At 40.7% G+C, this 18,409-nt stretch overlaps 1 protein-coding gene across 7 annotated transcripts in view; it reads left to right on the top strand.

Moving 5' to 3' along the window:
- LOC137381443 (centrosomal protein of 164 kDa-like) overlaps positions 1 to 18,409 on the top strand; it is a 173,706-nt gene that overhangs the window by 131,980 nt on the left and 23,317 nt on the right. For all 7 annotated transcript variants that reach the window (XM_068054036.1, XM_068054040.1, XM_068054037.1 and 4 more), the window contains 8 exons: positions 2,107 to 2,323; positions 3,510 to 3,587; positions 8,633 to 8,752; positions 11,024 to 11,146; positions 11,612 to 11,755; positions 14,076 to 14,159; positions 16,608 to 16,676; positions 17,796 to 17,980. In XM_068054036.1, the coding sequence (XP_067910137.1) occupies positions 2,107 to 2,323; positions 3,510 to 3,587; positions 8,633 to 8,752; positions 11,024 to 11,146; positions 11,612 to 11,755; positions 14,076 to 14,159; positions 16,608 to 16,676; positions 17,796 to 17,980 (1,020 nt within the window). The remainder of the gene's footprint in view (positions 1 to 2,106; positions 2,324 to 3,509; positions 3,588 to 8,632; positions 8,753 to 11,023; positions 11,147 to 11,611; positions 11,756 to 14,075; positions 14,160 to 16,607; positions 16,677 to 17,795; positions 17,981 to 18,409) is intronic.

Genomic DNA, 18,409 nt, shown 5'->3' with positions numbered 1-18,409 from the left:
TCTTATTGGCCTGCTGAGAATTGTTGCATGGTGCTGAGCTTGTGTGACTCATTGAGCTTCATTGTTCTCAGTTCCCAGGTCTGCAACTTGGATTCTCTTTAAGATTTTTTTTTTTTACAACAGCTTGTATTTATATAGCACCTTTAATGTAATGAACTGTCCCAAGGCACTTTACAGGAGAATTATAAAATAAAATTTGACATTGGGCCACATAAGGAGATATTAGGGAAGATGACCAAAAGCTTGGTCAAAGAGGTAAGTTTTACAAAGCATCTGAAAGGAGGAAAGAGTGGTAGAGAGGTGAAGAGGTTTAGAAAGGGAATTCCAGACCTTAGGGCCTTGACAGCTGGCCACCATTGGTGGAGCAATTAAAATTGGGGATGCTGAAGAGATCGGAATTAAAGGAATGCAGATACCTTTGAGGCTTGTCGGGCTGAATGAGAATGCAGAGATAGGAAGGGGTGAGGCATGGAAGGATTTGAAAATAAGAATAAAATGTTAAAATAGAGGTATTGCTTAGCTGGGAGACGATGTAGATCAGCAAGCACAGGGGTGACGGGTGAATGGGACTTGGTGCGAGTTATGACACTGGCAGCAGAGTTTTGGATGACCTCGAGCTTATGGAGGATAGATGTGGGAGGCCGGACAGGGGTATGTTGGAGTAGTCAAGTCCAGAGATATTGGGCATGGATGAGGGTTTCAGCAGCAGATGAGCTGAAGCAGGGTGGAGTCAGGCGATGTTACAGAGGTGAAAATAGGCAATCTGGTTCAGACTCAAGATAGTTGCCAGGGAGAGGGATGGAGTCAGTGGCTGGGGAACAGAATATACAGAATACAATGGCTTCAGTCTTCCCACTATTTAGTTTGGAGGAAATTTCTGCTCAAACAGTACTGGATGCCAAGGGGTTGAGAGAGGTGGTGGTGAGGTATAGCCAAATGTCGTCAGCGTACATGTGGAAACTGCCGTTTTCTGTGGTTAGTGTTGTGTTTTTGGACAATGTTGCTGAGCAGCAACAGGTGAGAAATAGGAGGAATCCAAGGCGAGCATCCTTGGGGGACACCACAGCTAACAGTGCAGGAGTGGAAAGAGCAGCCATTTCAGGTGATTCTCTAGCTGTGATTAGATAGATAAGAATGGAACCAGGCGAGTATAGCCCTACCCAGCAGGAGAAAAATAATCTTTGTAAGATGGAAGAAAGAAGTGTTTGTTGTCTGTTATCCTTTGTCTCTGCCCTCCTATAGGCCATATACAGATAGTCTTAGACCTGTTTGTGGAATTGGCCTTCGGCAGACTGACAGAAAACAGCTACAAACGGGTAATATGAACTTGGAAGAGCAACTTGCAGAAGTCAGTTTGATAGCCGCTCTTGTAACCGACACATAATGTAGAAGAACAGAGGGTAGATTTGTATAGCATCCTGGTTACTGTCATACAGTAGGCCCAATTCAAAGGAGCCCATTGGGCCATTTTTCGTCCTTTTATTGCCCACTACAAGCCTGGTGTTAAAGATACTTTAGCTATGGGCTACTTTTTCTTCAGCTGTGCATTGAGATCATAAATGTACTTTTAATGGAATCAGCTTAACGAGGGAAGTTAGATAAAAGGAATGTTTTGCTCACTTCAGGGGTGTTGCAATTAATAGACTCCTGTGATACTGATTTTTAAAAAATTGCTAATTTGCTAGTTGCTCCTAGCAAAAGATGAAAACTTATTAGTACAAATTGCATTAAATTTGAACTCTGAATATTTTAATATTGCTGTTATCAATTTTATGAGGGACATAAAATAGCAAAATCAAAGTAAGGTTTTAATTTGAAAAAGGCACATACATACAGTATTTTTTGTTGATTAATGCAAAGCGGATGTAAAATATTAAGTATTTCTACAACTGTTTCCTTTGCCCAAGTAGGTTGTTCGTGGTTTAAGGATGTACATAAGGAAAAGTAAAAAAAAAAAGTACTGACTGAATAGCTAGTCTAAAGAGGTGCTGGACAAAATGGCAACTGAACAGCAGTTGGACAATATTCTTGGTAGCCATATGTAGGTTATTTGTTTTTTTTTAAAGTGCTGGGTTGTATGTCTGTGCTTTATTTTCTATATTCTAGGGCAGAGAAGGAAGCTACACTGCAGCAGCTTAGAGATGAACTGAGCTCACTGCAGGCAACTGAACAGCAGAGCTTGGAGGACAAAAAGAGTGCTCTTCTGGAGCAGATGAGGAAGGAGACAGATGAAATATTAAAGGAAGAGAAGGTTGTGCTGGAAAAGAAGAAAGAGAAAGCTCTTGATGAATTGAGCAAAAAGTTAGAAAAAGAAATGAAAGAGGTAGGCCTCAGCTCCTGGGTCTAAAGTTGCGGTACTGATGAATATCATCATTACACAAAAAATTATTTCATCAACACTGCTGGACATGTACATTACTGTCTCTGTCTGCCTGAGTATTGAGCACTACTATATTGTGTAGCGTAAGCTAATATACGACCATACGAATTAGGAGCAGAAGTAGACCATTCAGCCTGTTGAGCCAGTCTGCCATCCAAGAAAGACAAATAGATCCTTATAAAACTAATTAGAAGATGACTCTGTTTACCAAAATATTGAACATTCAAGTCACCCATCCTGGCTGGTTGGTGGGGATTGTGGTTATAGTTTTATGGTCGAATCTTTGCTGAATAATAAAAAATACTTCTCTTACAAATCACACAATATTTTCACATGAACATGAGAGTGGGATAAATGCTTGAAGCCAATGCTAACTTTGAAAAAATACATCAAAAAGATTAAATATTACATCAACAAAGCTGCTTCTCCTCTGTGCCTTTTGGTGTCCATTTCCCTCTTGTTTGGAGCTTATGATGACTCTGTCTTCCTTCTGCTGGATGATGCAGTGCATCAGGAGTGTTCTCCTACGTCTAGGGCCTGGGGTTGATTAGTAGTACCTCCAGAGCAGCACCTTCGCAACTGCTCATTAAAATTTCTTCTTGATTTGTGTTACTTCATTGAAAACTGAAAAAAGAAAAATGACTGGAGCAGTCATTTTTCAGTCTGCTTTACAGGTGAAGGTCAGAGAGACCATGCTAGCAAGCAGCCAGCTTACCCATTGGTTACAGCAAATGGATAACTGAAGAATATTCTCTGCTAATTTATATCATACATTTAAATATTTTAGCATATTGCCTCTAGGATTCAGTGTTGAAATTTGAATATTTTGTTTTGTCCAGAATCCAAACCCTGTTCAGACGTTCAGTCTGGGTTTCCAACCCAATTGGATGCCATATCAACTGGTGTTTCTGAATATCTGCAGATAATCATTATCTTAGTCACAGTAATAGTATTGTTACAATAGCTGCATATTAACTTAAGAAACGTGTAGTATCTTGGAAACTGTGTGTGTGTATGTGTATGTGTATATATATATATATATATATATATATATATATATATATATATATATAATGTAATTTTCTTCTCAGCTACTTGTTTAATTTTTATAACTTTGTTTCTCCTGCAGGAACTGGTGGAGCTTAAGAACAGGCATGCTAGTGACCTTCAAGGACTGAAAACAGCAACTGAGGAAAAACATCAAGAAGTGAGTTATAAAAGAAAAACATTAAGAACTGCTAAAATTTCAGAAAGGAGAAACTTCTTTCCACAGAGAGAATACAATTCACAATGTTAGGGCAGCTGATGGGGAGGTTAATTGAATCAGAAAACCTGTTTTACACTAGCAAAGAGGAGTCTCTCCACATGAGTCTTTACTTCATCCTGGTCCAACTTCTGCTGTACTTGAAATGCCCTAAGAAGTAAACTCCAGGGTGACCAGATGGAGGGGCACCCTATAGTGCATCAAAAATAATGAGCACTTGAGCTGTTAACATTCAGTGTACATCACAGAACTTCATAAAATCAGTTCTCTCTGAACCTTAGCATTTCTGCACTTGTTAATGATGTGTTTTACTTTGTACTTCTCTGTTTGTACTTCTTTGCTGAGACACCTAATCTAAAGGTCTACATTTTTCTGTCTGTTTCCTTTCTTGATTTTTCCCATGCCACACATCAATTTGAGCCACGAGGAGAAGAAGTCAGTGTGTCCCTGTGCTCCACTTAAAATGGGTGGTTGGAAGTGTTTCGCCGAGGGTGGCAAAATATCCCCACCTTAACACTCACCCTTTCCCCACTCCCATGGGACACAACAAACCTCTGCTCAGCAGGTTCCCAGAATGGCACAGCTGAAGTCAGGATTGCAGCAATGAATGCCCATGGTACTGTGTGTCACACTGATGCCTGTACCATTCCTGAGTCAAAATCATTCATGTATATGGCACCACTGCTTTCAGTTCTGGTTTAATTGGTAGCTCTTGCCTCTGAGTCAGAATGTTGTGGGTTCAGGTCCCACTCGATGGACGTAAGCACAAAATCTCGGCAAACACTCTGGTGCAGCACTGAGGGGTGTGTCATCTTTCAGATGCGATGTTAAACTGAGGCCCTCAGATGGATGTAAAAGATCTCATGGCATTTTTCTGAACATGAGCTGAGGAATGCTCCCTGGTGTCCAGGCCAATATTTATCCCGGAACCAATATCTCAAACAGGTTATCTAGCCGTGATCACATTGCTGTTTGTGGGACCTTGTTGTGCACAAATTGGCTGCCACGTTTCCTGCATTACAACAGTGACCACCCTTCAAAAGTATTTCAGGAGCTCTACAGCATTTGGAGCATCCTGAGGAAGTGCAAAGCACTATACAAATGCATTTTCTTATTTTCTTTACCATATAATTAAATGAATTGGACTCAAAATTGTAGGTATGGTGTTGAAATTCACAGATGATACAAAAGTTTGGTGGGGGGGGGGGTGGCTGCGGTGTGATTGGTGGGTGATAAAGCTAATATTGTGGGTGACTGCACCAAAATACAGGAAGACAGGCTTATAAAGTGAATGGATAAATAGAAAATGAAATTCAGTATAATGGAGTATGAGGTGTACCTTTTTTGTAGAAAGGATAATGGGAGCCACATTCTTCGGAAGGTAAGAAACTAAATGGATTAGAGGAGCAAAGAAATTTAGGAATACAGACACATAAATCACTAAAAATAGCAACATATGCTTATAAGGTCATAGAAAAGTGCAAACAAAGTATCGGGATTCATTTCAAGAAGAATATAGTGTAAAAGGGGAGAATCCGAGTAAAAATACATAATTGGAGGAGGGCCTATTTCAGTGAGGTGCGAATGCATCTGGCCCAGGTAAATTGGAATCAAAGATTGACAGACAAAACTGTAATGGAACAATGGGTTGCTTTTAAAGAGGAACATGGTTCGGGTACAGTCGAGATACATTTTCATGAGGGGGAAAGGTAGGACAAACAAAGCTAGAGCTCCCTGGATGACAAAAGAGATAGAGTAAGATGAAACAGAAAAAGGGTGCATATGACAGATGTCAGTTTGATAATGCAGTAGAGAACCAGGCTGTATATAGAAGGTTCAGAGGGGAAGTGAAAGAAATAAGAGAAGCAAAGAAACAGTATGAGAAGAGACTGGCAGCTGACATAAAATGGAATCCAAAAGTCTTCTCTAGGCATATAAATAGTAAAAGGATGTTAAATAAAGGAGTCGGGCTGATTAGGGACCAAAAAGAAAATTTGTGCATGGCTGATGCAAAGTACTCATTAATACATCTCTCTTTACCAAGGAAGAAGCTGTTGCCCAAGTAATTGAAAGAGGAGGTAGTTGAGACACTGGATGGGCTAAAAATTGATAGAGATGTTAGAAGGGCTGTCTTAACTTATAAAGTTGATAAGCCACCGGGACCAGACAACATGCATCCAAGGATACTGAGAGAAGTAGGGATGGAAATTGCAGAGGTACTGGCCATAATCTTCTAATCCTTCTTGGATACAAAGGTGGTGTCAGAAGACTGGAGAATTGCAAACGTTACACCCTTGTTCAAAAATAGGGTGCAAGTATAAGCCTAGCGACTACAGGCCAGTCAGTTTAACATTAGTGGTGGGAAAGCTTTTAGAAACAATAATCTGGGACAAAATTAAGTCATTTGGACAAATGTGGATTAGTTAAGGAAAGCCAGCAAAGATTTGTTAAGGGAGTTTTGTGATGAATTAACAGAGAGGGTTTATGAGAGTAATGTGATTGATGTACTGTACATGGGCTTCTAAAAGGCCACATAACAGGCTTGTGAGCAAAGCTAAAGCCCTTTGAATGAAAGGGACAGTGGCAGCCTGGATATGAAGTAGGCTGAGTGACAAGAAACAGAGCAGTAGTGGTAAACAGTTGTTTTATGGACTGGAGGAAGGTATATAGTGGGGTTCCCTAGGGATTGGTATTAGCATCACTTTTTCTTGATCTATATTAATAACCTAGACATGGGTGTGCAGAGCACAGTTTAAAAAATTTGTGGATGACACAAAAATTAGGAGTATTGTGAATTGTGAGGAGGACAGAAATAGACTTCACGAGGGCATAGGTGGAAAGAGTGGACAGGTAGCAAATGAAACTTAATGCAGAGAAGTGTGAAGTGATACCTTTTGGTAGGAAGAACAAAGAGAGGCAATATAAAATAAACAATTATGTTTTAAAGGGAGTGCAGGAACAGAGGGACCTGCGGATACTTGAAGGTGGAAGAGTAGGTTGAGAAAGCAGTTAATAAGGCATATGGGATCCTGGGCTTTTTAGAGGCATAGAGTACAAAAGCAAGGAGGTTATGGTGCACCTTTTTTTTTGTTACAAAACACTAGTTCGACCTCAACTGGAGTATTGTGTCCAATTCTGGGCACCACACTTTTGGAAGGATGTGAAGGCATTAGCGAGGGTGCCGAAAAGATTTACAAGAATGCTTCCAGGGATGAGGGACTTCAATTGCGGGGATAGATTGGAGAAGCTGGGGCTGTTCTCCATAGAGAAGATTGAAATTTGATATAGGTGTTCAAAATCATGAGGGGTCTGGACAGAGTAGAAAGAGAGAAACTGTTCCCATTGATGGAAGGGTTGAGAACCAGTGGACACAAGTTTAAGGTGAATGGCAAAAGATCCAATGGCGACATAAGGGAAAAAAAATTATGCAGCGCGTGGTTGGGATCTTGAATGCACTGCCTGAGAGTGTGGTGGAGGCAGATTCAATCATGGCATTCAAAAGGGTAATGGGTAATTATCTAAAGAGAAAAAAATTGCAGGGCTGCAGGGAAAGGCAGGGGAGTGGGTCTAGCTCTTACAGAGAGCCGGCACGGACATGACTGGTCAAATGGCCATCTTCTGTGCTGCAATCATTTTTCATGAATCTTGGTTAAACCTCGCTTGGAACAGTGTGAGCAGTTTCAGTCCCTGTATGACAAAAAGGATATTGGAGAAAGTGTAGAGAAGATTTATGGGAATGTTACCAGAATTGAGAAGATGCAACTATCAGGAAAGATTGAACAGGTTGGGAAAACTAAGAGAACACATTTTCTTTTAAATTATGAAGCAATCTGATAGGCTGGCTGTGGAGAAACTGTTTCCCCTTGTGGGTGGCCATAACAAGAGGGTATTTTAAATATAAGATCGATATGACAGATCAAATTAAGAATTTAGGGAGAATTTATTTAAACAGTGGTGAGGGTGTGGAACTCATTACCACCTGAAGTGGTTGAAGCCGATAGTATTAACACATTAAGGGAAGGTTTTCTGCATACAAGGGGTAATGGGAATGGAGGGATATGAGGACAGGGTGAGATGATACATTTGAGTGAGATGAGGCTCCTATGGATTGTAAATACTGGCATAGACCAGTTGGGCCAAATGGCCTGCCTCTGCTGTAGATGCTGTGTAATTCTATGCAAAAGATGGGCAGTGAATAATTTTTGTTTGGTTTATTTTATAGCAGACTGATTCAATTGAAATTATTTAAAGAGGGAGCAATGACTATAAATGAATTGTCATTAATTCTAAAATGTTCTTTTTGATTTTTCTGTTATATTACCAAATGTTATTGATTCAGCAGTGAGGGTTGATGAGTTCAGGCAAATTGCTTTGGAAGAGTTGCTGACCTTAATGGTGTAAGGAAGCTGAATGAGCATGCCCTGTTAAAGTAAAGGCACTGTACCTTACTACCCTAACACCAGTTAATTTAGCTTCTCCATTCTGTTGGACTTACTCTATACCCCAAATCAGTAGCACCATTTATGTCATCCTCATTCATTGTCGAATGCAGATATACAAAAGAGAGGATGTGTAGCATTGTATAAAGGAGACCAGATTTAATGAAGCAAAGCTGAATATCAATAAAAGAGATGCAGTGGCACTTCTGCATTGATAATTTGTTGACTGTCAGGTGAGCAGCAGCACATTATCAATATAAAGGAGGTGAGCTCCTTGATTCTGGTGTTCAGGACCTAATTTTTTTGGACATCGCAAAATCTGCTGATGTACTCTGTCCAAAACAAATTCCATCACTGTTGGCTCTCCAAAGAAGGGTGCTCAAAGGCCATGCAGCTCCATTTAAATATTGTTCAGTGCCTGACTATCAACATCAGACCATCTTAAACTGAAGAGGTTTCAGATTGAATTTATAGAATTAACCAGATAGGTCATTAATCAAGAGATTAAGAGGGTACTTTGGAACAATTCATTTCTGCTTCTGTCCCAAGGTGCTTTCCAGTCTCCAGAAGCAGATGGCTGATGCCAACAATGATGAGGAAGCTCAACTACAGCGAGACCTTCAGAAAGCACAGAGGAAAATACAACAAATTGCAGACTTTGAGCGAGAGGTGGGCAGCCATGTGTTATCTCAATTCTAACCAGGGGAATTGTGAAATCTAATAATGCCTTGCACCTGAACTTGAGTATTTTCTACATGAATTTAAATATAAAAATGTCCCTCAAAACGCTCTTTTTTTAAAAAAAAAACTCCATGTGATTATGCATTATTTGGACAATTGACTGCCATTGTACAATAATAAATTGATAACTGCAGGCTGTGGAATAATGGTATGTGTGTGTTGTGTAGCAGCACATTCATTTGCATCATGCTGAATTTAAACATTAATTAATAAAAATTGGGTCATGTCCTCAGGGTAGTACTTGCAGACCAAACAGGCTTGATACAGGCCTGTTTCATAAAGTGGCCATTCTGTGAGATGCACCACTGCACCTCCCGATCTTTGTAATCTTTTGATACACTGAAAATGCATTTCACAGGGTGCAGTAGAAATTTCTTGTTCAAAACAATGGACTGTGAGATATGTTCAGGAAGTGGATCAAAATGCTGTACTCACCCTTCACACCGGATGCATAAGTGGCTTCAGCTTTCCATGTGCTTTCTCCATCAAGGAAACAAATAGAAATGCCTTAATCTCCTCCTCCATTTCTGCTGGCCACAGAACTCCTAGTGAAATGTCAGACATCCACAGAGTACAGGCTGGAGAAACTGCAAACTGGCACATACATATAACCAAAGGTACCACTTCACCCCCCAGTATCTTTCAAAGCATTAGCGATTTTGGACAACTCAAGCTCAACTACTCGAATGGAGAGCATGTGGTAGAAAATAGACACCATTTTTCAGGTGTAGAACAGAGACAAAAAGGATTCATTTTAGATTAGATTAGAGATACAGCACTGAAACAGGCCCTTTGGCCCACCGAGTCTGTGCCGACCATCAACCACCCATTTATACTAATCCAACACTAATCCCATATTCCTACCAAACATCCCCACCTGTCCCTATATTTCCCTACCACCTACCTATACTAGTGACAATTTATAATGGTCAATTTACCTACCAACCGGCAAGTCTTTTGGCTTGTGGGAGGAAACCGGAGCACCCGGAGAAATCCCACGCAGACACAGGGAGAACTTGCAAACTCCACACAGGCAGTACCCAGAATCGAACCCGGGTCCCTGGAGCTGTGAGGCTGCAGTGCTAACCACTGCGCCACTGTGCCGCCCTCAATATACCTTGTGGTATAAAAACAGAAAGTGCTAGAAATACTCAGCAGGTCTGGCAGCAACTGTGGAGAGAGAAACAGAGAGATTTCTGTCTCCATAGATGCTGCCCGACCTGCTGAGTATTTCCAGCACTTTCTGTTTTTATTTCAGATTTCCAGCATCTGCAGTATTTTGCTTTCATTTTGCAATACTGTCTCTGATGTATCAAGAGCATCTGAAATGAGGGTCAGATGATTTTTTTTTTTAGGCGTTCCTGGAGGCCACTTGAAATGATCCTTACATATGTTAATGAGGGATCTAATGCCTGCTTTAGCTGCCCTCGAGAAATTGGGCTGCTCCGTGCGAAGTAGGCATTGAGCCGATTCCGTTCAGGATTTCCAGACATGGATATCGCTTAGCAAGTGACTGCTGCTCTCTCTCCCAGGACTTACATGAGGGCTGTTGGCAAGTCACCAGAAAGTCATTTGATTCAAATAGATGAGCTGCCTGGGGCATGACATGACTAATTTCCATCCTCGTGTCCCTTACACTGGACATTCCCATAAACATATTGGTCCTACACCTTTGTATGGTTAGGGACTGGCTTTTGATACCTAAATACACAAATTGTATCAAAACTCAACATCCTGTGTAAAAAGATGTGCCATATTTATACCCACTCCCAGCAAAGCTACCACCACCAGTAACAATATATACTCTAGCCGAATCAGATAGAATAGTCTAACCATATCACTTCTAGATAAATTGGCCTTTGATCTTCCAGCTAAACTAATGGCTGGGAATGAAAATAAGTATTTCACTATCAACTCCCTTGCACAACTACTATGTGAGAAGATGTCAATAACTGCACATTTATCTTTTTCTAACATTAAGGACTTTCTGATAACTCATTTAAAATATACTTCTATATTGATGCATTTTATTACTTAAAGGAATAATTTTAATCCTGAAGCTGCATTCAGTTAGAAGTGGGAATGCAGTTTGGTACTCTAAATTTATCTATGAATCCTTCAATATATTGCATCGCTTCAAACAAAAAATAAGGAACTACTTATTCAATAAATGCTTTACACTATTATTGTCGCTTATAGCTGAGTGACTTGCTGAAAGAAAAAAGGGAGGAGGTAGAGAAAGATCATGAGTGGAAAATGCAACAGATTAAAGAAGAGCATCAACAAACCATGGATAGGATTAGAGAGGAGTATGAAGAAAAGGTGAGTGACTCATTTGAGCAAATTTTCCACTTCTGGAACTCTACTGTACCCAGGTCAAATCCTGTTGTAATTCTGTTTTTTAAAACGTTTAACCTGTGCAGGATTTGAAGATTAGCTACTTGAATTGAGAGTGAGGGTCTATCCAGAGGTTGGGATCATAAGGTTGACCTTATCTCGTTTATTATTTATTGCATGTCTCAATGTCTGTTGGGAGGAGGAGAGTGCTCCATTCTTTCAGTAAATAATTGTCTTCTGTGATATCTGATTAAAGATGCTGCAAGCAGTTGAAGAGGAGCCATCGGTTTGTGATTTAATTTGCTCTGAATTCATTTAATTGTACTTCAATCCATTTTAATTGTCTAAGTAAAGCTAAAAATGAAAAGACTCTTGCATTCCACAACCATATTTCCCCATCCATCACTTTGCTCATCCTGATTAATGTGTTCATTGATTGCTATTGTTTAGGAGCGACAGCAGAGAAGTAAACTCCTGAAGCAGCTGCAGGAAGAGCATGAGCGATTAACTCGGGTCCATGAGTGTGAGTTGTCGGAGCTTCGCCAGGAGCTGGAGCGTCGCCTTGATGAGTTACGAAAGTTACACGGAGAGAAAGTAAGTGCAACAGCGGCTATACACAATGAATTGCCAAATAAATAGTTTTAAATTGAAGGATGCAAAACATACCGATTAAGTACTAAGCAATCTGGGTGTCTTCCTGGAGGTCAGTGCAATAACAATTCCCTTGCTAACTCCACAAAACACTATTACCCACTTCGGGCACCATGTGAACAGTGACCTAACCTAACAACATAGTCAGACTATGTAGGGTAGCTCCTGTGCACTTTGGTCCAACTGAATTTGTTTCAGGCACATTTCAAGTAGCTGATTGGCAAGTCCAAATTTACCCCAACAGCAATTTTTTATTTCACAGAAAGGTGGTCATTCCTTTGGAATGCACAACAATACCTCCCACCTTATTAACACTGCAGTCACAATGTCAGTAATGCCTTGGTGCTAATTTCTCAATGCTCTGTCAGGAATGTGGAGCCTTGGAGGCCGGAATGGAGAAATCCGGTCTACCACCTGCAGCTGTGGTCATGCATGATATCTCAATCAATTTTAAAGCAAAATGGACCATGATATCTGGCTGCACAGGATCTATTAACACACAATAATTATTTAAATTATCTCCTCACCCAAATTTCCAACTATGGGCAAGGCAATGCTCCTCATCAATTTTAGAATGGGTGTACTGGGATCCGGGGGGCTGGCCTGCATTCAGGCATCCTTAAAGGCAGGTGGAATTGTGATCAAATGGGAAAAAATATGATTTTTAGGAAATATTGGTGCCCTTTGGTCCATGGATTAATTGTTTTAGCAGGAACATTCTGTGGGTTTTTTGCTGTCTCTACTCCTCAGACCCCTTCAGCTTCTCTGCCTTCGAAACTAAAAACAACCATTCAAAATATATACCGACAAACCATTTTTAAATTTCTGCTTACAAAAGTCTTTTTGTCTCATCAAAGCCACATTATCGCCTCCTTTTAGCCTTGAGCCCTACCCCCTTCAGCTCGTCTTGCTGAGCCCCATTCCTGCTCTGACTTTGCTTGCGATTATGCTTGTGCCCTATTTTCCAATTGCCCCACGTGTCACAGTTCTGATTCCATTCCTTGGCTTCCTCTGTGCTTCATTTCAAAATCCAATTCCTCGCCTTAACCATTGCTGGGTCTGATTCTCTACAACTTTGCTGAAACTCCTTTACAATTTAAACAAAGGAGATCTCCCACAGTTGTATGGAAACCTTTTCTGGCATCCTGCAATTCAACAGCCTGTACCTTTAAAGGGTTTATCCATTACTTTGGAGTTATTTACACTACACTTTAACGTGCCACACTTTGTTATGGATGCAAAACAATTCCAACAAAAGGAAAGCTATTCATTGATCAAGAGCTTAAAATTTATAAACAGTTGTAAATGCCCTTTGATTGACTTTCAGTTGTAAAGAGCTCCCATTACTGTATTCGCTGCTCACAGTGTGGTCTCCTTTACCATGGGGAGACCAACGCAGACTGGGTGACCGCTTTGCGGAACACCTCCACTCAGTCCGAAAGCATGACCCCGAGCTTCCGGTTGCTGGCCATTTCAACACACCCCCCTGCTGTTGTGCTCACATCTCTGTCCTGGGATTGCTGCAGTGTTCCAGTGAACATCAACGCAAGCTCGAGGAACAGCATCTCATTTACCGATTAGGCACGCTACAGCCTACCAGACTGAATATTGAGTTCAATAATTTCCGAGCATGATGGAGCCCCCATTTTACATTTATTTTTAGTTATTTTTTCTTTTTTCTCTTTTTTTTGTGTTTATTTTATTTTAGTTTGTTTCTACTGTGTCTGCCCACTGTTTTGTTTTCATGTTTGTGCTTGTGGCTGTTCAGATTTCAATCCATTAACACCCTATCTGTACTAATGCCTTGTCTTTCAGCACACCATTAACATATTGTTTGCCTTTGCTCCATGACCTTCTGGTCAGCTATTCTGTGACCTTGTCCTATCAACACCATCTCTTTTATCTTTTGCCCCACCCCTGTTTTACTTGCTTAAAATCTTTTACATTTCTTATATCTGCCAGTTCTGAAGAAGGGTCACTGACCTGAAACGTTAACTCTGCTTCTCTCTCCACAGATGCTGCCAGACCTGCTGAGTATTTCCAGCATTTCTTGTTTTTATTTCAGATTTCCAGCATCTACAGTATTTTGCTTTTACCTAAATTTTCCTATTTAGTTCAGCTTGCTTAAGACGGGCAAAGCTAGCAGCTAAACATTAGAACCACATCTCAGACCTCAGGTTACCTATGAACAATAGAAAATCTGTTGGTGCTTAAGTATATTTATACAAGTACCACACTTTCTGATTTATTTATGCATTTGCAGGAATTGAAAGTTCAGGAGGCTGAGGAACAGCTGGAGATGAGAGCGAAAGAACTAAAAGCAAAGTCCAATTTGCTGCATAACCAGGTAAGTTAGATACCTGGGGCTGTGTAAAGCATAAAACGAACCAGTTCAGCCTCAGCATGGTAGATTCTCAATCTTAAAGCTGCAGGACCAATCATTTGTTTGAAAAGACCAAAACAAAACCAGTTCCTGCCTTGAGGCCGGAATGGTTATTGATGTTGCAGCCTCATATGACCCATTAATGAGCCATAAAGTATAGTGCTTTTTTTTATATAACTGGCTGATAAAAATATACCAGGGAATGTGTGACTTTTTCTGTTCGTACCCAAGAAATAGATGGGCCTGTTTCTGAAATTAAAACAGAAAATGCTGGAAATACTCAGCAGGTCTTTCAGCATCTGTGGAGAGAGAAACAGAGTTAATGCTTCAGGTCAATGACCTTTCATCAGAACTGGAAGGTGTTAGAGATGAACAGTTTTTAATGGTAGACAGGGGAAAAACAAAAGGAGAAAAATCTGTGAAAAGGTGGAGGGCAGGAGTAATTAAAAGGTGATGTGGCAAGGCAAAAGGGAGGAAATGCAGCAAATAAAAAAGCAAAAAAATGGTTCCAGAGGAGGTGTAAGTGGTTACAGCAGAATAGCGGAAGGGGAGTGCAGATTGGAAAACCTGGCAAAGTTGCTATGGCCTGGGAGTGTGCAGAAGAAAGGCAGGCTATAGACTCCAGTCATGCAGACCAAACTCACATCAAGCAGCAGCTGGCACATCTTTCACTCTCAGTGGCTCTGGTGCAGCCATGCTCCATTACCAGCACCTACTGTCCAAGAGAAAATGGAAGCAGTATTTAAGATCTAAAGTTGTTAAGAACCTGTTTTGGCTAGGACAGAGGTCACCTCATACAAGAGGTAGGTAACCTGTGATAAAAGTCAACGTCTAAGTGATCTCCTTGACTAGTTTTGATCACCTAAAGGGGTCATCGAGGAATTTCCATATTTTTTCCCTTAATTGGCCTAGGGTTTTTCTCTGTTGTTTTTTTGCCTCTCCCTGGGGCTTGACATGGGTGCAGAGTGTCAGTATAGTGATGCACTGGGCATCACAGCTGTAAGAAACAAGTTAAACGAACTAATGGGTCTTTTATGTTTATCACTTCAATTTATTCACCTGATATTTCTTTCACATTCTTTCCTAATGCAATGAACATTTTTTTAAATCACCTTTCAAGATGTGTGGAGTTTGCAAGTTCTCCTTGTGTCTGCGAGGGTTTTCTCCGGGTGCTCCGGTTTCCTCCCACAAGCCAAAAGACTTGCAGGTTGATAGGTAAATTGGCCATTATAAATTGTCCCTAGTATAAGTAGGTGGTAGGGAAATATAGGGAAGGTGGGGATATGGTAGGACTATGGGATTAGTGTAGGATTAGTATAAATGGGTGGTTGATGGTCGGCACTGACTCGGTGGGCCGAAGGGCCTGTTTCAGTGCTGTATCACTAAACTAAACTAAACTAAAATAATGAAAAGTAAAAACTTCAGCATAATTACAATCTCGACAGATTGCTAACATAGAATGTTGATGGTGTACGGAATGCAAAAATTAGAACTTTGGCTATCAACTCATGCTTTTGACTAGTTTGGGCCCAGATTCTAGTGCAGACTAGTTACTCTCCCATCCTGTAACCTCTACAATAGCCACCAGAGACATCACAGGTTAAGGCAATTCACAGGACTAAGATCATTATTCGTTAAGAAGCCTGTGTCTTTGGTCATTCATCCTCTCTGATTTTCTCAGTTGTGTACTTCATAGTCATTTAATGACCTGATGTCTAACATGTATTTGCCCAGTTTGAGCTCCCTGCCTACCAAAATGCAGCTGCAATCTGCTTCATCAGTCCAAGTTATAATCCAATTGGCAGGATATCTGTCTCGCCACTCTCGTAACAGTTTTATTTTAAGAATTGCAAACGATGGGCTGAATGGCCTCCTTCTGTGCCATAATGACTTTGACTCTATGATGTAGAATTTCTTTATACAAGTCTTAAGTTTAGTTCATATTGTTGCTATTGTGATACAGGTTTCTACTGCCATCAATACTGAATTAATGTAGTTTCCTGTAATGGACCCAGAGAAGCTTTTGGAGGTGTGGAAACAAACTCCCGCATAGGAGAAGACCATTCAGCTCTTTTTGCCTATGCTAAATATAGTTCAGTTGGGGAATGATTTCACACAGTCTCATTTTCCTGTTTTCTCCTCATGCCCTTTTATATTCTTCAAATAACTATCCAGTATCTTTTTTTGAATGCTGTAGTCACAAACTCTCACAATGTAATTATGAATGAGGACGTCCATTCCAGAATTAACCTTTGTTGATTGCTGCCCCTGCATTGGTCAGACGTGTTGAGTGTCATCAATCCCCATTTGTGGCAAAGCATCCTGCATTTTAATAGCTCTTAGTCTGAAAAATACAGCTATAGCCTCACAACTTTGGAATGATAAACCATATAGTTGCCTATTTGTCTTCAGGAAATGTCTTTGAAACTGAAGCAGCAACAACTTCATGCGGAAGAGGATCAGCTGCAAAGGGAGCAGGCTGTAAGTGTACACCTGATCGTTGGATTTCTGTATGATCTGATCTGCAAGGTGACATTCACACTGGTAAAAGATCATCTGGTTAATGTTTTGAGTGCAATCCTGCACTCAAACCAAAGCATTAACCTTCTCTTTCCAATGTCTAACCTCCTCTTTCCAATGTCGTTTGATCTGGCGCACATTTCTACTAATTACTTCAGATTTCCAGCATTCACGATTTTCCTTTTTGCCTGTCTTGAGGAAACCTAGGGAGGAAATTTTAGGCCACCTCCTGTGTCAGGCAGGAAAGGGTCAGAGGGAGTGTTAAATCGGTAAAATTAGGAAGCCTGGCCCCAACTCATCACGAAAGAGCCTACTTCTGGTAGTGGGCTGCGTTCCCCAGGGCTTAGGAAATCTGGCGGGAGGCAGGAGCCACCAGACACAGTAGCTAAGTGCTTTTCCAGCACTGCATGTGGACCAGGAGGAGCAGGAGTGCTTCTTCCTTCCCTGCGATCGGCCAACTCTAGCTGATGTGTTTTGAGCCCCCCCACCATGCCTCGATTTTCTCCGATTGTCTCAGACCTTTCCCAGCAATACCCAGCTGCAACCCTGTACCACTATCTTTCCCACCAAGCAGCTGGCTGGCCTCTCAATCTGGCGAGCGGAAACCAAGTTGTAACAAATCCTAACAAGATGCAGCCATAAAATGTGGCAGAACTTCTGCATTCCAGGCTGCAAATGCGCATTCCCACACCCGCCCCTTCACTCCTCCCCTCAGCTCCCCATAAACATCGATGCTGATTTAAAAAATATATATATAGAGGCATATATATCAAGTTAATATGGGTAATTATACGACCATATGAGTTAGCAGCAGATGTAGGCCATTTGGCCCGTTAAGCCTGCTCCGTCATTCAATAAGATCATGGCTGATCTGTTTCTGTCTCAAATTCCACACTCCCATCTACCCCCAATAATCTTTGATTCCCTTGCCTGACAAGAATCTCTCTACCTTCGCCTTAAAAATATGTAAACCGTTAAAATGTTAATCATGGATTTTTACTTTGCATTCAAATATACTTTTGAAATTTTTTAGCAAGTTAAATTTTGTTTTTCTGTGCATTTTCTGTTCCTTGTATACAGGAAATTCTTGTCTCACGACCAAACAAACAAGAAGTGGAACAGTCAAAACGTGAACATTCCTCATTGCAGGATTCAATCCGGAGGTCCCGCCAGAACCTGGATAAGCTACAGGACCAACAGATGGAACTACAACTGGAGGTTGACGCACTCAGGAAAGAACGCCAGCAACTCCAAAATAGAATTAGGTATCTTGTTGTTAGGTGGAGGAGGGAATGGAGGGTGTGCAAAGAACATACAGCATTAATACATAGATAAAATATCAACATTTTGTGATATCTCATCAAAACAAACAATAGATGCAGGCTGAAAAGAAAAGATTTACATTTATAATAGTGTCTGATCTCTTCTCTCAGAAATGTCTCCGAAGTGTTTCTCACATACAGTGAATTAATCTGAAGTGTTCTGTAGGAAATGCAGTTGTTGTTTTACTCATCATAAGCTTCTACCAACAGCAATGAGAAAAATGCCTAGTTGATCTGATTTTGATGATGTTGGTTGTGGAAGGAATATTTGCCAGGACAGCAGGAGAATTGCCTTCGCTTCTTTGACGAGTAGCATTGAATCATCATGCCTAAAAGGCCTTGGTTTAATGCATAACTTTTTAAAACTTTAAA

The sequence above is a fragment of the Heterodontus francisci genome, chromosome 22, assembly GCF_036365525.1.
Source record: "Heterodontus francisci isolate sHetFra1 chromosome 22, sHetFra1.hap1, whole genome shotgun sequence".
In the NCBI taxonomy this organism is placed as follows: Eukaryota; Metazoa; Chordata; class Chondrichthyes; order Heterodontiformes; family Heterodontidae; genus Heterodontus; species Heterodontus francisci.
The sequence above is the reverse complement of the archived record's forward strand: the minus strand, read 5'-3'. Positions and strand labels throughout refer to the sequence as shown.